The following is a 27,727-nucleotide window of genomic DNA, read 5'->3' as shown; positions in this document are numbered from 1 at the left end:
AGCTGCTACTCACCATACAGCAGAGACGCTGAGCTGCTGAAAGTCACAACAAAGCGACTGTCCGAAAGTTAGCTTTTGGTCAGCAAGGCTTAGCATACACACACACACACACACACAAATGCAACTCACACACATTATCACAGACGTGTGTGTGAGTTGCATTGTGTGTGTGTGTGTGTGTGTGTGTGTGTGTGTGTGTGTTTGCTGTCTATTTTGACAAAGGCCTTGTTGGCTAACTTTTTGACAGTCTTTGTTGTGACTTTCTGTGATTCAGCATCTTCACTATAAGGTTAGTAGCAACCATCCTTTTTTTATGTTGTTATATTCCATACCAAATTTTCCAAGAAAATAATTATTACTTGGTATTCTAGAGTTTCTGCATCTATAGACTTACCCATGGGCAATGCTTATACAAACATTGTTATATCCAGGCACATGGGCTCAAAATCCATCAATACAAAATAGCCAAATCTGCTAATAAGCTAATCAGAATATAATGAATAATGGAACTAAAGGAATCGCAATAATACAAAAGATGTAGTGCCCAAACTATGGACTAATCAAAATGGAATGAGAAACTGGAAGGTTTCAGGTTTCAAGGCAAGCATTACATACAAAAGACTCCACTGTAAGATGCTGAGTTTAAGCCTGAATGATATCTTTCAGTTTGTCCAATAGTGAAACAGAATACTCATCAGTGATGGTTCTGCAGTTGTGGACGTACCCTATAGGGACAATTCTATTGAATCTTAGGAAATAGTACTATTACTTTTAATCAATGGAAAATCCAGGCAGGAATAATGATAATATTATGGAAAGGATAGATTGCTACTTACCATATAGAGCAGATGTTGACTCACAGACAGGCACAACAAAAAGACTGCCAAACATGTCAGCTTTTGGCTAAAAGGCCTTCTTCTAAAGTATACAACACACATTCACACAAGCACAACTCACACACAAATGACAATTGTCTCAGACCACTGAGACTCAGTAGCCAAAGCAGTGTCACCTGTGTGTAAGTTGTGCTTGTGTGAATGAGTGTGTGTGATGTCTACTTAAAAAGAAAACCTTTCCACCATAAGCTCACATGTTTAGCAGTCTTTTTGTTGAGCCTGTCTACAGCTCATGTCTCCTCTATATGGTGAGTAGCAATCTATCCTTTTCTTAATATTGTCATTTAACCATTACTTTTCCTACAGACGGAATCATTTTTTATTTCTTTAATACATTTTCACACTTGCCACTTGCTATGTTTATTTCTGTTTCATTACCAGCATGCAATGATGAATACACATACCACATACTGACATGAACCATTGGAAAGCCTCACTGGAATTGTGTTAAATAGAGAATAACAGTCTTAGCAAAATTCATTTGAATTTCATCTTCGTTAATGATTAATTGATGCGGTACTCTTTGAGGAGAAAGCTGTCACACACAAAACTTTGTGTATAAAGTGGTGAACACAACTTATTGGAATTGTTGTAATGCCACCAAGTTTACATATCTTAAAGTCAATGACCAATGAGTATGGTATTGTGAATCGTGCCGCAGCTCAATGGTCTGAAAGATTTTTTATTGCTCTAAGCACTCATAAACATAAAGAAATAATCCTTTAATGATGAATCTAACATCTTGTATATTAATTGAGGTTAAACCTCTTAAAATGAAGTGCTTTCTGCAGCTTATAATTTAATATTATCAATACCATAAACAAGTGTTTAAATGTGTGGCTCTGAAACATCACAGTGTTCCATGTGAAGTGTTATACTTTCCAAAAATCATAGTATTTGACCAAAAGTCAAGTGTCTCTATCACAGGCAAAGAACTTCTTGGTGTGCGTATATATATCTATATATATATATATGTGTGTGTGTGTGTGTGTGTGTGTGTGTGTGTGTGTGTGAGAGAGAGAGGGAGAGAGAGAGAGAGAGAGAGAGAGAGAGAGAGAGAGAGAGAGAGAGAGAGAGAGAGAGAGAGGGGGGGGGGTGGGGGGGGGGAGCATGTAAGGATAGAAGTAATTATGTTTTCTAATTTTTTGCTGAACCAGTATGTTTTATTAAGAACTTTGTCAAATTTCAGGATTCTCCAACAGTGACATTGCTGGGCAAATGTGAACGAATAGGCTGCCCCCATCCTCGTGCTCGTAACCCTCGCACAGGAGAGCTGCATGCATACTGCAGCTGGCGCTGTTCTCACTTGGCTACTGCTACTGTGGTGAATGGCCCAGCTGATTACAATGTTGATCTGGTCATTGCCCTGGAAATGTCACGGTTACAGATGATTGAAGATGAGTTCAAGAAGAGACAGCGTGAAGAAGCTGATACTGGAGAGCCATCAAGATCAGGTATACTGCAGTCCTGTTTCCTTACCAAATCAGTTCAAGCTCCATTCAGTTTGTAGCTATTATTATCTGAGTAATTTTGAAAGTTTAGAGAAGGTAATGCAAACTTCTTCTTTTCAGAATAATTACCTTCACCTGTTCTCAGAGTGCCCTTCTTCAAACTTTATGCACACTTTATGCATCAACACACACCACTTAGTGCAAGTTGCAGGATATGTGTTCTTTGGGGACTGGTAGTTATTGGAATAGGGGTTGCAGGTACGCATTTTCTGATGAGAACACATCAAGTGCCATAATTTAATTTCCCAGAAACTTCGCTCAGTGGAAGATGAGTCATAACAAGTGAACACGTCTCCACTTAACTGTAGATACTCGACCATTTTTGACAAAATGACAGTCAAAGTTTTCAAGGTACTGTATGTGCCTTTTAGCAGATAAATTTTTCAAGCAAAGCGTTGGTGCAGTGGCTAACATTGCAGCTTCACTCTTTCACACTCCATGATCAAAACCGGATTATTACTTTTATTTTTCATTTATCCATCCACGTCCATAGAAGATTACTACACAAATGTTTTCCAGTAAATATTGAATTAATGTTGTTCTATTAGTCTACTTGGATAGATGAATTTTAAAAAGCAGTAAATGAGTGAGGAAACTATTGAAAAATGTTTTTGGTGAAATTCCTGTAGTTCATCACCTGCAAGCACCAGTTTTCTGTAAAGTGATCCATGATCTGTGATTTGCTGTGGAATTATTGCCAAAGCATGAAATCTTCAGTAGTGTTAGTGACATTTATTTCTCGGGTGAGAGTCATTAAAGAAAATGTTACTGTGGCAAAACGTCCTTCACGCAATGCATGTGGTGTTCAGAATTTCTATGTTTTGAATATGTCTACAAGTGATATCATTGTAGGGAATGCATCAAATCTTCCTGATGAATAAACATATAAATAAATATATGAAGTTATATAAGAATGAAACATAAGAATATGAGAATTTAAAAAGCTTGCAACCCCAGAAAATACCATACACCTAAGCTGGCTGGAGTGGCCGTGCGGTTCTAGGCGCTACAGTCTGGAACCGCGAGACCGCTACGGTCGCAGGTTCGAATCCTGCCTTGGGCATGGATGTGAGTGATGTCCTTAGGTTAGTTAGGTCTAAGTAGTTCTAAGTTCTAGGGGACTGATGACCTCAGAATTGAGTCCCATAGTGCTCAGAGCCGTTTACCATACACCTATATATATATGTTAACTATAACTATAACTCTATATATATATATATATATTAAATAGCAAATATATGACACATATTGTCAAACACAGTTATAATTTTACAATTAATTTAATGCCCTTGTAACTCTGAACTTGATAAGAGACATTTGTGTAGCAATCTTATACGCATATGGGAAAGTACAATTTAAAAAAATAAAATAAAAACAATATTGAATTTTGAACATGGAGCACAGAACTGAGAGGCCATAATGTTTACTTTCAGCAAAGATAGATCATTCTAGTCCTTTGCCTGTCATAGATGAATTCATTGGATAAGAAGATCTAAAAGCGCAATTGCCATACCATTTTGGCTTAGATTAGCACACCCTGGAAAGCATCTGTATTACATCGAAAACATTGATCATCAATTTTGCAAAACAGTTGATTATTTTTAAATAAGGTGAGACTCATGTTTGCTAGTTTTGACTCTGCTTCTACTGAGCAAAGTTTGAGGGAAATTGGGTTATGACATTTACTGTGTTCTCCTCATGAGAGTGCAATGTACTACGGTCAGATAATTTCCCTTCTGTTGTGGAAGAGAAAAAATGATTTAGAGCCAAATATGGACTATAAAGTTTATGTTTGAGAGTTTGGCTCTCAAGAAATACTGGTCTTATGGTGTACGGAGATCCCATGCAGGCCCATTGTTGGCCACTTCTCCAGTTTTCTAAACACTTGGAGACACATACTCCACACACCAGTAAGTGCTTGCAACTCTACCTTTGAAAAGTGTAAACCTACGAATATGTTTACTTTCAGCAAAGATAGATCATTCTAGCCCTTTGCCTGTCATAGCTGAATTCATTGGATAAGAAGATCTAAAAGCGTAATTGCCATACCTCTAAGGTAAATGGGTAAATTAATTATCTGTTACCAGTTTAAATTTTGAAAATCAGTTTTAATCTGTTAAAATTCAACCTATCAAGCATTTGTTTACTGAACACCAAATTCTGTGCTTACTGTTCCTGAGTTAAATAGTGTGGAATCAGCCAACTCCAAATGTTCTCATGATGGAGACTTTTATGGGGAGTCTTACAAATAACCACTGATCCAGTCTCAAACACACACTGAATGTCATAGTAAGTGTGTTGGATAGTCTGTTCACTCATTCTCTAAAACAGAAATGTATTTTCTTTGGCATGATATCATCCATCTTTAAGATGATTTCTCTTGTATCTAACAACGGAAACTCCAGGTAGGAATTCAACAGTGTGGGAAAAGACAGACTGCTAATTACCATTAATTAAAAGGCACTTAGACATAAGTTTTGGGCCTCAACCTTTGTCAGAAAAAGAGAAACACATGGCATTCATTCACACAAGCAAGCACACCTCATGCACATATGACTGCCAGCTCCAATGAACTGTCTGCAAATTACCATGTTAGCTTCAGAGTGAGTAGCAATCTACCTTTTCCTACATTGTTGAATTCTCTGGTATCTAATTGTTTTTATGAAATTACAATTAAATCAATACAATGAAATGAATACCCTTAGCTGCATACAGGCGTTGATATACATCAACGGGGACAGTTGAAAATGTGTGCCATGACCCGGACCCGAACCCAGGATCTCCTGCTGCAGGAACTTCTTTCATAGATGGATTGTTATGGTGTGTTTTAAGTTTCAGACATTTTGAATGTTTGGTTTTGAAATATACCGTATGGGTTTCTGCAATGTTCAGTTTCAATCCTTTTAACTGGAACCAGTTTTCTAAGGTATCCAGTGTGCTTATGATGGAGCTCGGAATTTTTTCTGCATTGTCATATTCAATTAAAACACAAGCATCATTTGCAAACAGAACTAATGGGGAATTTATATTTATGATTAAGTCATTTATGTAGGAAAGGACAGGACTGGTCCCAAAATGGAGCATTGAGGCACACCTTGTGATACTGTACTCCATTTAGAATAATAATTCACTGCATCTGAGGTGATAGTTACCCTTTGTTTTCTGTTGTGTAAGTATGATGTTAGCCAATTTAGAGCATTGTCCTTAGTCTCGTATTTTTCTGAATTGTAGATAAGCAAATTGTGGTTCATGGAGTTAAAGGCTTTTTTGAGATCATAAAAGATACCTGCAATTTTACTCCTCTCATCCAGTGGTTTGCTTATCTTTTTAATAAAGTTATTCACTGCATCCAGTGTGTTTTTTCCTTATGTGGAATTATGTGGAATCAAATATTCTCACATCACAAAACTATCCCATTGCCCTCAGCACCATTTCTCCCATTATTTCCATCCCCAAACTTATGCTCTGCTATCACCCCACCTTATAACCACCTAACACTTTCAGTCATCCATTTCCCAACTCATTTTACCATTTCCCTTGCACCATCCCTACCCCCCAGAAGTGCTGCTTCATCTATCTGCATTAGTTCAGAAAAATAACCCTTTCCCAGTCCCTTAAATGCTAACTAAGCTATGGAATCCCCCCCCCCCACACACACACACAGTGGCCTAACCATAAAAATTCCCATCCTTTTTTTTGTAACGAACTTTATATTTTCGGATTCCTCCAGTCCCTATCCCTCACAAACATGGTACTGCAGAAACACCTCTCCATGACACAGGCAACCCAGAACCACCTCTGCTCCCTCTGAAAGATTCTATTACTACATACACCACATCTTCAGAAGTGAAACCCTTGGAATCCAGCACGTGGAAGAGCATTACAGACACTGTCTCCATAAATTGTCTAACCTACTGACGTCCTACTCCTGCATTGTAGCACCACTGTTGCTACCATGGTGAACCTCACCAATCCCTCATAGCACTCAGGTCCTGCCTAGCTGACTTCTTCAATTTACTGTATCGTCCAAAACTTCTCACCAATATTCCAAAAAATCCAGGACCCAAACAAACCCAAAACACTGTTACTAACCTTTCTACCAAAACTCTCAATCTCAAAAGGAGTTTAAATCCAAAGCCTCACCCTCAGGCCTGTACCTAATTTTAACAGGGTGTACACACTCCGGGACAACTGGGAATTTTTTTATCTGGGAGAAAACCACAAAAAAAAAAAAAAAAAAAAAAAAAAAAAAAAAAAAAAAAAACCAGGAATTTTCTACAATTCCAGGAATTTTTCATTGTTTTTAGTCTTTGGTTAAATTTTTGTAATTTTGACTGGTAAGAGCTGATAATAACATGGTAATGTTATATAATAATGTTATATAATAATATGGTTAAATGATGATGGTGTCCTCTTGGGTAAAGTATCCCGGAGGTAAAATAGTCCCCCATTCGGATCTCCGGGCGGGGACTACTCAAGAGGACGCCATTATCAGGAGAAAGAAAACTGGCAGGAGAAAGAAAACTGGCATTCTATGGATTGGAGCGTGGAATGTCAGATCCCGTAATTGGGCAGGTAGGTTAGAAAATTTAAAAAGGGAAATGGATAGGTTAAAGTTAGATATAGTGGGAATTAGTGAAGTTCGGTGGCAGGAGGAACAAGACTTCTGGTCAGGTGAATACAGGGTTATAAATACAAAATCAAATAGGGGTAATGCAGGAGTAGGTTTAATAATGAATAAAAAAATAGGAGTGCAGGTAAGCTACTACAAACAGCATAGTGAATGCATTATTGTGGCCAAGATAGACACGAAGCCCACGCCTACTACAGTAGTACAAGTTTATATGCCAACTAGCTCTGCAGATGACGAAGAAATTGAAGAAATGTATGATGAGATAAAAGAAATTATTCAGGTAGTGAAGGGAGACGAAAATGTAATAGTCGTGGGTGACTGGAATTCGACAGTAGGAAAAGGGGGAGAATTAAACATAGTAGGTGAATATGGATTCGGGCTAAGAAATGAAAGAGGAAGCCGTCTGGTAGATTTTTGCACAGAGCATAACTTAATCATAGCTAACACTTGGTTCAAGAATCATAAAAGAAGGTTGTATACATGGAAGAATCCTGAAGATACTAAAAGGTATCAGATAGATTATGTAATGGTAAGACAGAGATTTAGGAACCAGGTTTTAAATTGTAGGACATTTCCAGGGGCAGATGTAGACTATGACCACAATCTATTGGCTATGAACTGTAGATTAAAACTGAAGAAATTGCAAAAATGTGGGAATTTCAGTAGATGGGACCTGGATAAACTGACTAAACCAGAGGTTGTACAGAGTTTCAGGGAGAGCACAAGGGAACAATTGACAGGAATGGGGGAAAGAAATACAGTAGAAGAAGAATGGGTAGCTCTGAGGGATGAAGTAGTGAAGGCAGCAGAGGATCAAGTAGGTAAAAGATGAGGGCTGGTAGAAATCCTTGGGTAACAGAAGAAATATTGAATTTAATTGATGAAAGGAGAAAATATAAAAATGCAGTAAATGAAGCAGGTGAAAAGGAACACAAACGTCTCAAAAATGAGATCGACAGGAAGTGCAAAATGGCTAAGCAGGCATGGCTAGAGGACAAATGTAAGGATGTAGAGGCTTATCTCACTAGGGGTAAGATAGATGCAGCCTACAGGAAAATTAAAGAGACCTTTGGAGAAAAGAGAGCCACTTGTATGAATATCAAGAGCTCAGATGGAAACCCAGTTCTAAGCAAAGAGGGGAAAGCAGAAAGGTGGAAGGAGTATATAGAGGGTCTATACAAGGGCGATGTACTTGAGGACAATATTATGGAAATGGAAGAGGATGTAGATGAAGATGAAACGGGAGACATGATACTGCGTGAAGAGTTTGACAGAGCAAGACAAGGCCCTGGGAGTAGACAACATTCCATTAGAACTACTGACGGCCTTGGGAGAGCCAGTCCTGACTAAACTCTACCATCTGGTGAGCAAGATGTATGAGACAGGCGAAATCCCCTCAGACTTCAAGAAGAATATAATAATTCCAATCCCAAAGAAAGCAGGTGTTGACAGATGTGAAAATTGGCGAACTATCAGTTTAATAAGTCACAGCTGCAAAATACTAATGCGAATTATTTACAGACGAATGGAAAAACTGGTAGAAGCTGACCTCGGCGAAGATCAGTTTGGATTCCGCAGAAATATTGGAACACATGAGGCGATACTGACTTTATGACTTATCTTAGAAGAAAGATTAAGGAAAGGCAAACCTACGTTTCTAGCATTTGTAGACTTAGAGAAAGCTTTTGACAATGTTGACTGGAATACTCTCTTTCAAATTCTAAAGGTGGCAGGGGTAAAATACAGGGAGCGAAAGGCTATTTACAATTTGTACAGAAATGAAATGGCAGTTATAAGAGTCGAGGGACATGAAAGGGAAACAGTGGTTGGGAAGGGAGTGAGACAGGGTTGTAGCCTCTCCCCGATGTTATTCAATCTGTATATTGAGCAAGCAGTAAAGGAAACAAAAGAAAAATTTGGAGTAGGTATTAAAATCCATGGAGAAGAAATAAAAACTTTGAGGTTCGCAGATGACATTGTAATTCTGTCAGAGACAGCAAAGGACTTGGAAGAGCAGTTGAACGGAATGGACAGTGTCTTGAAAGGAGGATATAAGATGAACATCAACAAAAGCAAAACAAGAATAATGGAATGTAGTCAAATTAAGCCGCGTGATGCTGAGGGAATTAGATTAGGAAATGAGACACTTGAAGTAGTAAAGGAGTTTTGCTATTTGGGGAGCAAAATAACTGATGATGGTCGAAGTAGAGAGGATATAAAATGTAGACTGGCAATGGCAAGGAAAGCGTTTCTGAAGAAGAGAAATTTGTTAACATCGAGTATAGATTTAAGTGTCAGGAAGTTGTTTCTGAAAGTATTTGTATGGACTGTAGCCAAGTATGGAAGTGAAACATGGACAATAAATAGTTTGGACAAGAAGAGAATAGAAGCTTTCAAAATGTGGTGCTACAGAAGAATGTTGAAGATTAGATGGGTAGATCATGTAGCTAATGAGGAGGTACTGAATAGGATTGGGGAGAAGAGGAGTTTGTGGCACAACTTGACCAGAAGATGGGACCGGTTGGTAGGACATGTCCTGAAGCATCAAGGTATCACAAATTTGGCATTGGAGGGCAGCGTGGAGGGTAAAAATCGTAGAGGGAGACCAAGAGATGAATACACTAAGCAGATTCAGAAGGATGTAGGTTGCAGTAGGTACTGGGAGATGAAGAAGCTTGCACAGGATAGATTAGCATGGAGAGCTGCATCAAACCAGTCTCAGGACTGAAGACCACAACAACAACAACAACAACAACAACAACAACAACAAGAGCTGATAAACAGCAAAATGTGTCAAATACTTTAGGATGAAGACTATGGAATACTTCATAACAGCAAACTGCTTCTGATGAGCGTGACGTCACAACTGTTTACATAAAGTTCATTTTGAGCAGTTGCCAGCAGGCTCATGCACATGCACAGTTGAGTTGTGTATGAGCAGTGCCTTCTCTCACTTCTGACTACTTGAAGTGTGGCTGCAGCAGTAGCAAGAAGCAGTCATGCTACACGGAAACATTTTTCTGGTGCCCCCAAGCTGCCAGACTTGTGCGTGTGCAGAGCAGTCTGGGTTTTAGTGGGGAGGGGGATAGTGACCCATGTTTACGTTTAGTGATTTTGCTGTTTCCTGATGTCTTATTTCCTCTTCATTTACAATTCACATGTCAAATGAAAACAAAACGAATTTCTGTGATCAGGAGCTATCAAGTGAAGTAAAAAACATTCTCATAATAACAGAAGGCTGTTAATAGTTTCAGTTTTCTGACTCTGTTTTATTTCTGCCTTTTTGACAGTCAAGCATTAATTGCCTTGCACATCAATGAAGTTATTTTTGTCAGTTTGCTAAATAAATGTGGCTTTTATTAATCTTTTCTGCAGATGCAGTCAGTTTATAAGAAATGAAGTATTTCATTCCACACTATTCAAGTGCATATTTTTACCTTCTGGCACATATGGCATTATGCCATAATAAAGGATCTAACATGAGACAATACAGTACTGGTATTTCAAGAAAATTTGCATCCCAAAAAGTGCATTGTAAAGCTTAATATCAGGTGGGGCCTACTTCACTGTGAATATGGACACATGAATGTGTCCTTTAAGCTGAATTACACATTTTAGTATGGTTTATGAAATTCCTGTGGTCTTGGAGCATCCTCTGATGTCCTGTTTCTTTTATGACATCATGTAAGATATCTTAATGCTATGTGTGTACGAACATACGGGCTTCCTGCATCATCGTAGCTGCCCATGCGCAGTAACGCCTGTTTTCTGGCGCTCCGTGGCAACTGCTGAAACGAACCCATGTCTAAGAGGTCGCGGGAAAGAATTGCAAATGGTTCTTCGAAAAGTGTTATTTTAGAAGGAACTTTTCTTTTACGCAAGATGAACTATGTAACATGTGAGAATGTGCAATGAATCTCTTAAATCACAGAGTGTTTGACTTTCATTTAACACTTAAAACTTTCAGGACCAGCCACATAGAATAATTTTGAGCCCATAAGACCAGACATTTTCATTGTTTAAAATTTTACTGGCACATTTGTGTGATGTATCTTAAAGTGCAACACAAGCTAAAAATACCAATGTTATATGTGAAAGCTTAACTTTTCTTGTAGCTTATTAAGCTTAAAGAGCTGTATTATATCTGAAAGCTTGGCTTTTCTTCTAGTTACTCTATGTACATTAATTTAAGCTATTAACTTTTCCTATTTGTGTGCTCATGCTACTTAAGTGATGTTGGTATCGGCTAAATACATCATGTGCCCTATGCTCATATCTGATGTGATTGGCTGATGAGATCACTTGACATGAGCTATGATTGGCTTACAGTAGCACATTGCAATCTCTTATTTCAGTGCTTTGCAGACTAACATGCTGTGTTCAATGGAATTCGAATTTTTGCTTACAATAGTGCATTGCAATCTCTGTTTCAATGCTTCAGAAACTAATGCGCTGTGTTTGGTGGAACTCGAATTTATACTTTCATAATAAAAAATATGCAGCATATCTTTATATGGAAGTATGCAATGTACATGTTGCTGCACATCAAAGATCTTTCTGAAGCGCCGTTATCTTTTCTCGCTTGCCGAGTTTTGTTTTCTAAAGTGCCGGGAAGTTCTCACTGGTGTATAAAACCTTTACCACTCAAAGGATTGATGCTTTTAGAGCTCCAATGGAAAGTACACTGTTGCCTATCATGGAAAAAGTGTATTTTCACCTTGGAAGATGTGTATTTTAACGTGGGAAATAGTGTGTTTTTAACCAGGAGATCCAGGAAAAATCCAGGAATTTCTTTTTTTTGTCCACGTATACTCCATGTTTAACCATGTTGCACTTGTCAAAGAACTAATCTCCTTTCCTGATCCCTAGTGGAAACACGTCTCTGCTACCACTGATACCAATCCTGCCAACCATAGCCAACCTAATCCCAACATCCAACGTCGCCTCAGCCATGTCATACCACCCCAGCCAACAACGAACCTCCCCCTGTTTCACTTAAACAGCTCCTGGTCATGTTATGAGAATTCCTTACCTCCGACTTGGCCTCACCATCCTTCCCCAGGTCCCTTCCTCAGAATGCTAACCATTCAGCAGAGGAAAGAACAGCCATACACCTCAAAACAGATCCTGGCCTAATCATACTCCCTGCAGACATAGGCTCCACAACTTTTCTGATGAATCACAGGGACTACCTGGCAAAAGGCTTCTGTGAACTTTCCAACTCCTCCTTCCTAATGAAACCCTTAGCCACTTCCCAGAACATCTACCCGAGTATCCCCCCTCTCTCCCCAACGTCATTCCACACACGCACACATTCCACATGCTCTCCAAAATCCACAAACCCAACAGTCATTGACACCCTATTGTAGTTGGTTATTGTGATCCCACTGAAAGAATTTCTGCTCTTGTTGACCACCACCTCCAATTAATTGCCTGAAATCAGTCTCCCACATCAGAGATGCTAACCAGTTTTTCACTGTCTCACCACCATCTCCACACCCTTACTTCTTAGACCCCTACTCATCACTATTGGTGCCACCTCTCTATAGTGAACTTTCCTTACGCCCATGGACCTATTGATCACTACCTCTCCCAGAGTCCTTCAGGCTCCAAACTCACTACTTCATTCTTCATACAACTTACTGACTTTATCCTAGCACACAATTACTTCTTCTCCAAAAGTGAAGGTATACAAACAAACAAATCTGTGGCCCAGCCATGGACACCCAAATGGCACACTCCTATGCCAACCTGTTTATGGACCATCTAGAGGAAACCTTTCTAGCCTCCAAAAACCTCAAACACCTGATCTGGTTTAGGTTCATTGGTGGTATGTTCATGATCTGGATTCAGGGCCAAGACACCCTAACTTTATTCCTTCACAACCTCAACATCTCTCCCACCTGTGCCACATGGTCCTGCTCAACACAGTGTGCCACTTTCCTTGACATCGACTTTCTCTTCTCTAACAGCCCCACAAACACCTCTGTCCACATTATGCCACCTACCACCAACAATACCTGAATTTCAAAAGGAGCCATCCATTCCACACCAAAAAATCCCTTCCATGCAGCTGTGTTACTTGGGAACAGTGTATCTGCAGTACCAAGAAATCCCTTGCCCAATATGCTGAAGGTCTCACAAAGGCCTTCACAGAGAGGCACTATTCTGCAGACCTAGTCCACAAACAGATTTTCTGTGCCATATCCATCCCCTCATACGCCCAATCCTCCAACCACCCCAAAGAACCAGCTACAACGGGGTGTGCTCTTCATCAGCCAATGCCACACTGGGTATAAGCAACTGAACAACATCCTTCATCAGGGCTTTATTATTCTTAATCATGCCCTGAAATGAGGGAAATCCTACCCAAGATCATTCCCACCTCTCCTAAAGTGGTGTCCATTGCCCATCCAACCTCCAAAACATCCTGGTCCATTCCTATGCCACTCCCAAACCTAGTCCCTTCTTACAGGGATCATATCCCTGTGGAAGACGCAAGTGCAAGATCTACGCAGTCACCAACCCAGCTCTTCCTACTCCCATTCTGTCACAGACTTATCCTACCACATCAGAGGCCAGAAGCCATGCTATACACCAACACTGCTGCAAACACTGTACTTTTTGTGTTTGACTACCAACCAGCTATCCACCAGAATGAGTGGCCACCACCAAACTGTTGCCAAGAAGGTTGTTGTCACTCTTTCCCAATTCAGACACCCATGCCACCTTCATTGTATGTTCCTGTTAACAACTCAACACTTCTGCTTTTCAGTGAATGGTCTCCTTCGCTCCTACAGTATTTAGGTTTGTCTTTCTTCAATATATTTTCTTAGACAGTTCATCTGGTGAGTATTGCCACCAGGTTCCTACATTTCTCTGGAATCTAGGTTATCTTCACACAGGCTGGTGTCTACCAGTTGTTCAATTCTTCTGTAGATAATTTGTGTAAGTATTTTGCAACAGTGACGTATTAAACTGATGGTTCAGTAATATTCACACCTATCAGCACCTGCCTTCTTGATCTGGTAGGCCACTGCATACAGTATGTTATTTTGACCCCTAGGTACTTAGGGTAGTCTGAACAACTGCTTCATGAGGGAGGTTATTAAGCCTGTAGCACTGCCCCTACCTCATGCTGTTCAAGTCTTCAGTAGATAATATGGGTAAGTACAGGGTGTCCACAATGAGACTCCAACATTTGAACTCATAAAATCTGAGAGGAAACACAATTTATTGACGAACAAATACAGGGAAATCATACAGCAGCTCGTCAAGTTTTCATACACAGATGGACAGTTCAGTACCCTTGAACATGGGTGCCATGGGTAGCGTGAAGAATATCAAGTCTATAATCGATTTCGTGCCATGTATTATGGAGAATCTGTTCTGTGACAGAGTTTATGACAATTCTTATGCACTGTTTCAAGTCTTGCAGGTCCTTTACTGGTGTAGCATATACCTGGTCTTTCACATAACCCCACAAGAAAAAATCGAGGGGGGTTATGTCGGGCGAACGTGGCGGCCAAGGAATTGGACATCCACGGCCAATCCATCGTTGCGGGAATGTGTCATTTTAAAATTTTCGGGCATCAAGGCTCCAACGGGGTAGTGCACCGTCCTGTTGACACATCACATTTGGCTGCAGGTCTGTTATCTGTGGCACAGTAAATTGTTCCAACATGTCCAGGTAGATGGCTCCATCCACAGTCGGCTCCTGAAAGAAACACGGCCCAACAATGCGATTTATCATCAAACCACACCACACATTAACTTTTGGACTGTCGCACATATGTTCCCTAGGTGCATGTGGATTTTCGGACACCCAGATGCGCACATTGTGACGATTGACAGCCCCTGACACATGAAAGGTTGCCTTGTCAGTAAACATCATGCATGATAAAAATGTCTCGTCCGCGGCAATGCGATCTAACATGACACATGCAAATTTTTCTTGCTTTGGTCGATCATCAGGCTTGATTTCTTGCACAACCTGCACTTTATATGCGTACAAACATAATCGCTGATGAAGCACTTTGTGCACTGTTGAACGTATCATACAAAGTTCTCGTGCTGTCTGTCGCACTAACTTCTGTGGACTTTGTTCGAATGACCGCCGCACTTGTTCCACATGATGTTCGTTGATCCTAGGCTTACCACCACCATGCCCTTTCGTAACACTCCCAGTAGCCAAAAACTGATCACACCACTTCTTTATAGTCTTGAACGACGGGGGCGCTTTGTTGTAAACTCGACGAAAGTTGCTTTGCACTTGGGTCTCCGATTTTGTCTATGCATACCACCAGACCACTTGTGCATGATCTTTCATATCCTCCATTTTGCTAAAACAATTGATTGCAGCTCCACTATGGCCACTTGGCATATCAAATTTGCACACCACTAACTTGTTGAGTTGCTCTGTCTGCCCCTTCAGGATTCACAGGTCCACCATCTGAAATGAGAAAGATGTAGGATATTAAATTGTTGGAGTCTCATTGTGGACACCCTGTATTTTGCAACAATGATGTATTAAACTGATGGTTCAGTAATATTCACACCTACCAGCACCTGCCTTCTTGATCTGGTAGGCCACTGCATACAGTATGTTATCTTGACCCGTAGGCACTTAGGGTAGTCTGAACAGCTGCTTCATGAGGGAGGTTATTAAGCCTGTAGCACTGCCCCTACCTCATGCTATAATATGCATACAAATCACCATCACTGAACTTAGTAGCATCACCACATTGCTTACACCAGGTTATAAGATTAGCATGTGCACCAGTTTCACATATTCCATGGGAATGAATACACAAAGAGTAGCAACATTAACCCTTGCAGAGGCTTTCTCAGAAAGAGTCCACATAGCTTTACTTAACATGAATGCCTTATCTTGGCAGAATTCTATCTAAATTAGTTTTACTAGACAGCATAGAGTTATTACAGTGTGAAACAGTAACAATAAACAATACTTAAGCAAGGCAATGCCAAGCCATGATGGTGAAAGATTTGCAAGCCTTCCTTGAAGAACTATGAATAGTACAACTTCCTAGTCTGCACTTTTGTGTGATATGTTCCACACCAAACACACTTGGAGTATAGTTCGTTGAAACTTTTTTGTCACTCTCTTGTAAGAAACATTTTTGATGGTTTGTGAACTCACATACAAATTATGGGGAAGAAGATTTTTCAGTACTAAGCCTTCTTTGATTCCATTACAGGATGCTTTGAGGCTCTAATTGCAGAGCCTGAGGGCTCCACCCTATACTAAATTCTCAAAGACAGAGATCATGGATAGATCTGTATTTCTAATCATTTTTGTATTGTCTTATGTGTCTTGCTTGATATAAATTTCATTTCAGCCACAATTACCATTGGTGTTGCAATTTTCACTTATGTCAGTGTATAATGACAGTATGAAATCATTGCATTGCATTGCATTGCATGATTTGTATCCAGATGACATACAATAGTAATCAAATACTGAAACTACTGTAGTGTTACATGTTAGTTGAAATTGATCCTCCAAAATGTATTATTTTATTCCAGGGAATCGTGAAGATCAGCATCAGTTAGAACTTGCAATTGAATTATCTCTGTGTGATCGTGAACAGCAGCAGGACACTGTGCAGGAAACTGAAAATGACCAAGATATGGATATTGACGTTGATGTTGCTGTTGACAATTTTCTTCGTAGTTTAGCTGGCCAACGACTAGACGCCAGCAGTGAAACAGGTGTGTATATTGTTACTGAAATGAAATTTAATTCTTTCATTCAAAAGAACTACCTTATCATTATTTTAGTGTTGGTACTGAAAACCGAGCCACTTGTACAAGAATTGCTTTTATTACTGTCAATTTTCTATCTATAAAAATTATATGTCAAAATAGAAGCAGTGTCCTAATTACAGATGTTGTGCCCTTGTATTTCATGAATAGAAAATGCTCTCAACCAACAGTTAAATGTTTTTCACAAGTTGCAACATAGTTGTGGGGGGTCTAAACAGTGATCCAGGAAGTGCAGAATGAGTTTCTTTTATTTCTGCCAACGTTCACAAAACCTTTGGTCATTAGACTACCAGTTTCAGTCAGCAATCACCATCTTCAGATCTGCTTTTTAACTTGTTCTAAAATAATAAAGGCGTAGTGGAATTGCCACAAAATGTACACTAAATCAGGATAGCATAGCAAGCCACAGCTCTGGCAGAGTCATGCGGCCTCTATCGCTGCTGGTCGTGGCCAGTAGCAATAGAGGCAGTATGACTGCCAGAACTGTGGCCTAGTTTACATCATATTTTAAATATGTGTGGTATAGATATACTGATTTTGTATATATTTTGTGATGATACCATTATGCCTTTTTTATTTTAGGACGAGTTATGACACAGACCTGAAGATGGTCATTGCTATTTAAATGTTTGTTCTGTCTATTTTCGAAAAATGAGGTTGCATATACTGCAAACAGGAAAGGAAAACAGCGACACACAATAAAAAGATACACAAAGGACCTACTCTCAGAGAAGACATCCAATTAATGAAACTGAGTATCTATTTTTAATTCATGCATTTACAATAAATGAGACTGCAGAAATGTTGCTGGAAAATCTCTGTAATTTTACTGATAATCATAGTTATTAAATTTTTTTGTAAGAAAGTTCTGGTAGAATGTAAATACTTCGGGAGTAAAGGAGACCATTTCCTAAAAAGCAGAAGAATTGTCAACAAGCACACATGAAAAAGAGAAAGAAAACTTGCTCTCCTTCAGAGGAATCCCTGTATTTGCCACAAGCCAGCAAGCATTCTATCTCTGTTTTGTATGTGACTGTCTACAACTCAATGTTTCTGCTTGTCGGTGAATGGTCTCCTTTACTCCTAAAGTTATTAATTTCCACAGTTTGAAATTTGTGAACACTTTACTTGAAAACACTTAATTTTATACTCCACATGAAATTAACCATATAACTGTCAAATTCCTTTGTTGTGAATCTACATCACATATAAATACTGGAAGGATTAAACAAGAAAACTCTCCATAAAGCGGAGGCATTGAGCAGTCAGTAGCCCATAAACAGGACTGAAAATGTCGCTAAGCTTTCAGACGGTGTTATCCTGGTTGATTACATGGTACCTCACATTATAGCTCAACCGGGATAAGGATATGAAAGGGAAAGGTAGGAAGGGAACAGGCTGGAAATGTGATACTAGTGAGCTGGACCTGGTGCGGGTGTGGGGAGTTACATGTGGCACACAGTGAAGTTAATGGAAGTGGGAGCTAGAACAGGGGCCATGAAGAAGACTCTGTAAGTGTGGAATGAGTGAAGTGAGAAGGTGGGGGAGGGGAGAGCCATGAGAAGAGAGACAGGGGTGGGTTGGGTGTTGGACAGTGGACAGGGGCTAAAAGAGACTGAGGCCAGGATGATTGTGAGCTCACCAGTGTCACATTCCTGTCTTGTTCTCCTGCAGCCTCTTCCTCATAGACCTTAGTCACACTTTACTATGCTTTACTGTGCTCTTCCGTCCCCACCCACCTCCTTTTTCCATTCACCTACCCCATGGACAGATGGGGAATCAAACTCCTGTCCTTCTGAGTAGAAGTCCATCGCCAAATCACTTGGTTAAAATCTAATTTAATATGTCCTCTTCACAAATATTTCTGTTCCTTTGCACATTCTCCCTCATCTAGCTTCGCATATTTTAACCATTTGACTGCTACAAACGGGCTTGCTACACTCCATGGAGAGCATAGCTTTGTCATTGCCTGGGAGACCATGTTCTGACCACTACCTAAATACTGGATTTACCACATGGTCTATCTCCCCTGTGCTGCATATTCCTGGAGTGCTGGGCATGATGACTTTAGCTGCTGTTACAAGTTTTGCCTTCCCCCAGCCCCCATCAGTAAGAAATAAATACAGTTACTCTATTAACAATAAATATTACAGGTTGCCCTGATGCCGTGGATGCAGAAAGAACAGAAAAATGCATTTTAAAGGAGAGAAAGACTATCTACTTGAGTACAGAAAAATACATTTTAAAGGAAAGAAAGACTATCTACTTGAGTACGCATAGTCTAGGGGTAGTGTCTTTTTGGTACTGGGTTCCAATCCTGCCACCACTTAAATTTTGAATAAAAATCATCAGCAATGGTGGCCAATGACTTCTGGCATAAGTAGTCACCCACATTCAGCAAACAGCTTTGTCAAAGAGTTTGCAGGAGCGAACACAGGCTCAGGGCACTCTCTTGCCCTTGGGGTGGGAAACTGCCCCTAAAAGCAGAAGAATCAACAATGATCAGTGGCATGAGGATGCAGGAAGCAATGGAAGCCACTGTTTTGAAGAGACATAATGTGTATTCACAGGACATACGACAATAATTGAAGAAGTGTCATGATGATATCTCCAGTGGCAAAAGATTCCAGACTAGTCCACCATTCAGATTTCCAGGAGATGACTGTCAAGGGGAAGGTGACCTTGAGAAAAAGACTGAATAACCAATGAAAGCACAATGTTCTATGAGTCAGGGCATGGAATCTCAGAAATTTGAATGTGATAGGAAAACTAGGAAATCTGAAAAGGGAAATACTAAGGTTCAGTCTATATATAGTGGGGACCAGTGAAGTGAAATGGAAAGAAGACAAGGGTTCCTGGTCAGGCAAGTACAGGGTAATATCAACAGCAGCAGAAAATGAGGGTAATATCAACAGCAGCAGAAAATGGTATAACCGGAGTAGGATTTGTTATGAATAGCAAGGTAGGGCAGAGAAAGAGAGTTATTGTAAACAGTTATAGTGAACACTGTTCAAGAATCATAAGAGGAGGAGGTACACTTGGAAAATGCTGGGAAATATGGGAAGATTGGCAAGGATAGGAATATATGGAAAAAACCAACAAGAAGAAGGACAGGGTAGCAGGACATCTGTTAATATGTCACAGGATAACTTCCATGGTACTAGAACGAGCTTTAGAGGGTAAAAACTTTAGAGGAAGTCAGAGGATGGAATACACCCAGAAAATAATTGAGGGCATAGGTTGCCCGTGCTACTGTGAGATGAAGAGGTTGACACAGGAGAAGAATTTGTGGTAGGTTTCATGAAACCAGTTAGAACACCGAAGACTCAAAAAAGAAAGGGAAAAAATGAACTTAAGTTTCTCACTTTAAAACTCCTCTGGAGATGAAACACTCCATAGACAAACACACAGGTGTGTCAATGCTGTTTTGTGCCTAAGAATTGTACCTTTCTTGGAATTTTTAGTAGGATGGTAGAAGCCTATGACAAAAGCAATGCATCACATAGGATTCATCTCAGTAACTAAGAATTCTTTCATAGTTACTCTTCCATAAATCTGCTGCCCCACACATATTCATAACTGTAGTAACTCGAGGAAAGGGTGAATCTATTAGTGATAGTTCTCTAATACATCGTCAGTCATTGGGAACCACAGTAATAACTTTTTCACTCCTCATTTGTTGATTTAATTCATGAATTGTCAGTGACACAGTTGAGTGGCAGGCCACTAATGAAATACTTATCACTTCACTCTAAGAAAACTATCTGGCAAAAAAATTTCACATGTTACAGTATGACATCTTTCTTTTCATTATTATCCAAATTGCTGACCTGCATCTGGTTAAATAAAAGACTGCACAAAATTTTAAGAATTTTGTGAGGTAAAAATATATTACATTGACTTTACATATGGTTCGTTTGAAACACACGCAATCTGGTTTTAAGAAAACCATTTGATGCTTTAAAATCTTACAGTATGATATCTTGTTGTTGTGATCTTCAGTCCAGAGACTGGTTTGATCCAGCTCTCCATGTTACTCTGCCCTGTGCAAGCTTCTTCATCTCTGAGTAACTACTGCAATGATATCTTAAAAGAATGAATTTCTTTCCATTACTCTTCTTAGTTACTGTACTGCATCCAATAAAATAAAGCATTACATGATATTTCAAGATTTTTAAAGATGTAAAAACTCATTGTGTAGACTTTTTGTATGGTTCATTTTATGTCATTTATTGCTGTGTATGAAATGAAACTAACAAATTGAAATTTTATTTAAAAAATGGAGTGCAAAGTCATATGATCACTGTTCTCAGGATATTGATTCTCATATCCATGGGAGTGTTGTGTGCGTTTCTGCCAGTGTTCTGCCCATTTGCAATGGCAGTCATGTGGTTTTAATATCCTTTGTATTTAAAAAAAAAAAAAAATTCAAAACATTGAAATGAGGTTTTTTTTTGCAATGAAAGCTTTTTATCTATTGAGATGTAGATGGTTTTTTTTTTTGTGTGGGTGTATCTCTTTCGACAGCATTTTATGTCTTGTCAGAAAAGAATACTGTGGTATTGCACACATTAATACTTATAATACCTTGTGTGGGATACTCACCTTTAATCGAAACCTGTTTGTTGTTATGTACCAAAAGATGTAATCGCTAAGTAACTAAATGGATTGATTATTTTAGTTTCCACTGAGACCTTTTGTTTATTTAAACCTTTAGAATTCATGACAACTACATGTAATGATATCAGTTTGCCTGCTAGTCTCTCTAGCAACACTTTTGCAGTGGTCTTTATATGGAGGCATCTGATACTCTACTTCAGTTTGTTTTATCCTGTGATGCCAAGCACCAAGTATAATTACCTTTCACTATTTTCAAGATTTCTTCCTCTGTTCAACCACAGTAATGTGCCATTTTCTCAGACAAAAATGAAGATGAAATCAGCAATGTGAATAAGATTACAGCAGCAAGTCCACAAAGGCCGAATGATGGAAAGCTGCTGAGCGCTCAGGGCAGAAATTCTGCTACTTGGCTGCTCTATGTGGGTGCTAAGTGCCTTGTGCGTTTACTCATCCGGAGCACACAGAGCCATAAGCAGGCAGATGCGTTAACATGTAGGGAGCACAAAGGATGTGGAAACGGAGTGCACATGTACATGCCTAGAGCAGCTGATGGGAGGACAAAAGGTCCATTTAAAAATGTCCAGAGCACTTGGGGACAGTAGCGGTGGTGCATGTTAACACATCCAGGGCACTCGTAGGGTTAGATAATGTTTCCTGGTGTCTTCTTTGTTGGTTTTTAATTACAGTATAAATATAAAATATTGTAAACTTTCAGTAGGGTTAATAGTTTCTAATACTGTATACTATACGTAGCACAGACCTACTCAGTAGCAAATTTATTGCTGTCACCAATGCAATAGTCCTTGTGAGTACTTCTCTTTTTCTTCTCTGGGTGAGTTTCCCTCTTCACTTGATAGCATGTCCACACATCCCCTCCACCCATCCCCCCCCCCCCCTACCCAAAAAAAATAAAAATAAAAAATAAAATAACATGAAATAAAATAAATTCCTTTTTTTGCACAGTGTTTACTTACTAGGCTTTATCATCCTGGTATCATATTCTGTCACTTTCTCCTACAAAACCATTGTTAGTTTTCCCTCTCATTCAATAAATTGAATAACATACATAACAAGCAATGATACTTGTCAGTGAAGGTATTTTCCTTGACAAATTTTGATACTTATACTAAGAGGTAACTGTGCAGACTACACTGAATAGCCCCCCAGGGGGTCCACAACTCTTTTGTGGATACGTGCGTAGCGAGCACGGGACCCCGAGCTAATGTGGCCCTCCTTCCTTTCCGGGCTGCATACCTTCCTTTTCCGCATCCTTCCCTCTCCCCCATCTTCGCCCCTCCTCCCCTCACCTCTGGCTCTTTCCTTCCCTTTCTCCCCCTCTGGGAGTATGGTTTGTGCCTACGTCCGGAGACGGACGCTCGTAAAGGTACCGCATTCTTCGCCTTCTCTGCTTGTATGTCTTCATCCTTCCTTTGTCCTTCTCTTTTCCTTACCTCTTCTCTTTACCCTTTTCTCCGCTGCGGCGTTTGAGACCTCTCCTCTTTCCTTTCTCTTTCTTTGTTTTTCCCTTTCTCTTTCTTCCTCCCTGTGCGTGTCTGAAGGCCGACCCACGCATTTTTGTGCATAGCCTGTGACGGGGTAACGCGTAATTCCCCACCCCGGGTAGACAGGTAGGACACGTACGTACCCCCTGGTAACGGCCAGGCCCAGGGAGGGGTGATCACCCGAGCTGATACCTTCCGAAAGTGCCGATTGGTCCCTCCGTCCGTTTGTCGGGAGGTGTGACCTGAGGTGTGAACAATCACCTAAGGCGGGAGTGCCCTCAGAGAGGGCCCCCACAAGGGAGGAGCGCGCCATCGGAGACGCCGGTAATCATGGGGGATTCTTCCACAATGGTTTCCTCACCTTCCACTATGTCTGCTCACAAGCGTAAGTTCACTTAGTCTCAGCCACAGACAGTTCTTCCATCGTTGCCACAGTTCCTTTTTGTTTCTCGGTCTGACGAAGGTCACGACTTCTCCACAGTCAACCCTTTCATTATTCAGAAAGGTGTCGATGCAATTGCAGGTCCTGTAAAGTCTTGTTCCAGATTACGGAATGGCACCTTGTTGTTAGAAACAGTCAGTGCCCTCCAGGCACAAAAATTGCTGCGTACTTCACTGCTCCACACCTTCCCTTTCTGGGTTGAAGCGCACTGCACTTTAAATTCCTCGCGTGGAGTCATTTATACACGCTCCCTCGATGGATTGTCTGACGAAGAAATTCAGCACTACCTGTCTGACCAGGGCGTAACGGCTGTTCATAGAGTTATGAAAAGGGTTGACACGAACATCATTCCAACCCGCACTGTCTTCTTGACATTTGACAAAGTTCAACTCCCATCGAAAATCAAAGCAGGCTATGAGATAATTTCCATTCGCCCTTACATCCCAAACCCTACGCGTTGCTATCGGTGTCAGTGGTTCAATCACACCAGCCAGTCCTGTTCCAATCCGGCCAAATGTGTTACGTGTGGCAAGGATGCCGATGATGGTGCTTGTCCACCTCCATCCCCTCGCTGCATCAACTGTATGGGTGACCATGCTGCTTCCTCTCGTGATTGCCCCATTTTTAAGGACGAAAAGCTCATCCAGGAAATCAGAGTGAAGGAAAAGGTGTCGACCTTTGCTGCTCGAAAATTATTCGCCAGTCGACAGCCCACCGTGCCTCAGACAGGAAAATACAGCTCTGTCCTTGCTTCTCCTCGGCCAACAAAGGAGGCGGCCACGCAGACTTGCGACCTCACCTTTAGTGCCACGGTCGTCAGATCGGCCAGCGCAAAGAACGCCCGTTCAACCTCACCACTTTCGCCTGCCCACTCTATGGCTCACCCTTCATCGGGTTCTGCTAAATCTCGAGCCCAAAAGTCAGACACCAAGACTTCGAAGAAAGAGCATACTCGTGAAGATTTTTTACGTACCCCAACTTCACAACCATCGGTTCCTCCTTCTTCTAAACATCATATTTCCAAGAAGGCTACAAAGAAACCCAGTTCATCTCCTTCTCCGCCAAGGCGTGTCCCATCTACAGCACCACCTAGCGGATATCGCCCTCAGCCGTCTTCTGTGTCGCCGAGGCGCACTGCTGGCGGCCGATCATCCGGCCGATCGCTGGTGGCAGGAGCTGCTCCTGAACAACCTATGGATCAGGATCTTCTGCCTTCGGCTGAATGCCATTCCATGCTGTCGGTCGCAAGTTCTGAGCAGTCGTTGAGTTGACAGCAACTTTGGTCACATTCCTCCATTTTCTGTTCACCCTATGTCCATTATCCAATGGAATATCCGCGGCATTCGAGCCAATCGGGATGAATTGTCGATCCTCTTACGATCCTACTCGCCGGTCATCTTCTGTCTTCAGGAAACAAAGCTGTGTCCCCATGACCACTTTGTTCTCCCCCATTTTCAGTCCGTTCGATATGATCTCCCCTCTGTTGAAGGCACTCCAGCCCATGGAGGACTCATGATTCTTCTCCATGATACTCTCCATTATCACCCAATCCACTTAAACACTTCCTTCCAAGCTGTCGCCATCCGTCTTTCCCTTTCTGGATACACGTTCTCTCTTTGTACTGTATACACTCCATCGTCCACACCAATGGCACGAGCTGATCTTCATCTTCTTGGTCAGCTTCCACCCCCCTATTTCCTGGTTGGGGACTTCAATGCCCACCACCCGCTTTGGGGATCTCCACATCCTTGTCCACGTGGCTCACTATTGCTAGACGTCTTCCACCAAGCGGATCTAGTTTGCCTCAACACTGGGGTCCCCACATTTTTGTCTGCCTCCATGACAAATTTATCTCATTTGGACCTTGCGGTCGGTACTGTTCCGCTAGCTCGGCGCTTCGAATGGTTCGCCCTTGATGATACACACTCGAGTGACCACTTTCCATGTGTCCTTAGACTGCAGCCTCAACTGCCATATATGCGCCCACGACGCTGGAAGTTTGCCCAAGCCGATTGGACACTATTTTCGTCTCTAGTGACATTCGATGACCGTCACCTTCCCAGCGTCGACGATGAGATCACACATATTACCGACGTTATTCTTACAGCTGCAGAACATTCAATACCACGCACCTCCAAATTGCCCTGGCACCCCCCAGTTCCTTGGTGGAACGAGGCATGCCGTGACGCAATACGTGAGCGGCGACGTGCTCTTCGCGTTTTCCGCCACCATCCTACTTTGGCCAACTGTATCCGCTATAAGCAGTTCCGTGCGCGATGCCGTCGTGTCATCCGCGATAGCAAGAAGGCAAGCTGGAAATTCTTTATTAGCTCATTTAACACCTTCACTCCCTCCTCGGAAGTTTGGAGTCGGCTTCGTCGGTTCTCAGGCGCGCCTAGTTTCTGCCCGGTCTCTGGGCTCACTGTCGCGCATGATACATTAGTGGACCCCGTCGCAATTTCTAACTCATTGGGTCAGCACTTTGCTGAGATTTCGAGCTCTTCAAATTACCCGCCAGCGTTTCTCCCGAAGAAACGTGCAGCGGATGTGCGACATCTTGCTTTCTCCTCTCAAAATCGCGAAAGCTACAATACTGTTTTCTCCATGCGGGAACTCCAACATGCACTTTCTTCTTCTCGCTCCTCCGCCCCAGGACCAGATGGTATCCATGTCCAAATGTAGCTGCATTTATCAACCCATAGTCTGCGTTACCTCCTTCGCCTTTATAATCGAATTTGGACCGAAAGTACTTTTTCCAGACGATGGCGGGAAGCTATCGTCGTTCCTGTTCCGAAACCTGGAAAGGACAAACATCTCCCCTCTAGCTATCGCCCCATTTCTCTCACGAGTAGTGTCTGTAAGGTTTTGGAGCGTATGGTGAATTACCGTTTAGCTTGGTGGCTGGAATCCTGCAGTCTTTTAACACCTGCCCAGTGCGGATTCTGAAAGCATCGTTCTGCAGTTGACCATCTTGTTGCTCTCTCCACTTATATCATGAACAATTTTCTCCGGAAACGCCAAACGGTAGCAATATTTTTTGATCTGGAGAGAAGCATACGATACCTGTTGGAGGACAGGCATCCTCCGCACACTGTTCTCTTGGGGCTTTCGAGGTCGGCTGCCCCTTTTTCTTCACGAATTTATGGCAGAGCGCACATTTAGGGTACGGGTGAACACTACTCTCTCCCATACCTTCTCCCAAGAAAACGGGGTACCCCAGGGCTCCGAGCTGAGTGTTGTACTGTTTGCCATTGCCATAAATCCAATTATGGATTGTCTCCTTCCTGATGTCTCGGGCTCCCTCTTTGTGGACGATTTTGCGATCTACTACAGCTCTCAACGGACCAGCCTTCTTGAATGACGTCTTCAAGGATGTCTCGATCGCCTCCACTCTTGGAGCATCGAAACCGGCTTCCGTTTTTTTCCCAGTAAGACCGTTTGTGTTAATTTTTGGCGACGTAAGGAGTTTCTTCCACCCTCCTTACATCTAGGACCTGTCAACCTTCCGTTTTCAGATGTCGCTAAATTCTTGGGTCTTATGTTTGACAGAAAACTGTGCTGGTCCTCCCACGTTTCCTATCTTTCGGCTCACTGTCTGCGATCCCTCAACACCCTCCGTGTCCTGAATGGTACCTCCTGGGGAGCGGACCGAGTGGTCCTTCTCTGCCTCTATCGCGCCTTAGTGCGCTCGAAATTGGACTATGGAAGCATAGTCTACTCCTCTGCTCGGCCGTCTATTCTTCGGCGTCTCGACTCTATCCACCACCGTGGATTACGTTTAGTGTCTGGAGCTTTTTACACCAGCCCTGTGGAAAGCCTTTATGCTGAGACTGCTGAACCTCCGCTGTCCAATTGGCGAGCAGTCCTTCTGAGTCGTTATGCTAGCCATCTGTCTTCCATGCCTGCTAATCCGGCCCATGACATTTTCTTCGACGCCTCCTTGGATGTAGGGTATGCAGGCCACCCTTCCTCCCTACTACCACCGGGAGTCCGCTTCCGTCAACTGCTCCATTCTCTTTCCTTCCGCTTTCCTAAAACCTTCTTGACAACTTGGGGTACAGCACCGCCTTGGCTCCGTCCCCGGATCTGCCTGCTCCGTGACCTTTGTCGATTTCCCAAGGATGGTACCCCTTCACTTGTTTATCGTCGGGCATTTGCTGCTCTATGTGCACAAATGACAGAAGCCACATTTATTTACACCGATGGCTTGAAAACATCGTTAGGTGTAAGGAGTGCCTATATTGTTGGCGACACCCCATATCACTTTCGGCTTCCCGACCAGTGTTCGGTTTATACTGTGGAGCTTTACGCTGTTCTCCAGGCTGTCCACTACATCC

At 41.6% G+C, this 27,727-nt stretch overlaps 1 protein-coding gene across 3 annotated transcripts in view; it reads left to right on the top strand.

Moving 5' to 3' along the window:
- Positions 1-27,727, top strand: part of LOC126194643 (ankyrin repeat and IBR domain-containing protein 1-like) — a 601,659-nt gene that overhangs the window by 479,204 nt on the left and 94,728 nt on the right. For all 3 annotated transcript variants that reach the window (XM_049932817.1, XM_049932818.1, XM_049932819.1), the window contains 2 exons: positions 2,086-2,350; positions 16,587-16,772. In XM_049932817.1, coding sequence (XP_049788774.1) covers positions 2,086-2,350; positions 16,587-16,772 — 451 coding nt within the window. The remainder of the gene's footprint in view (positions 1-2,085; positions 2,351-16,586; positions 16,773-27,727) is intronic.

Source organism: Schistocerca nitens, chromosome 7 (genome assembly GCF_023898315.1).
Source record: "Schistocerca nitens isolate TAMUIC-IGC-003100 chromosome 7, iqSchNite1.1, whole genome shotgun sequence".
Lineage (NCBI taxonomy): Eukaryota > Metazoa > Arthropoda > Insecta > Orthoptera > Acrididae > Schistocerca > Schistocerca nitens.
The sequence above is the reverse complement of the archived record's forward strand: the minus strand, read 5'-3'. Positions and strand labels throughout refer to the sequence as shown.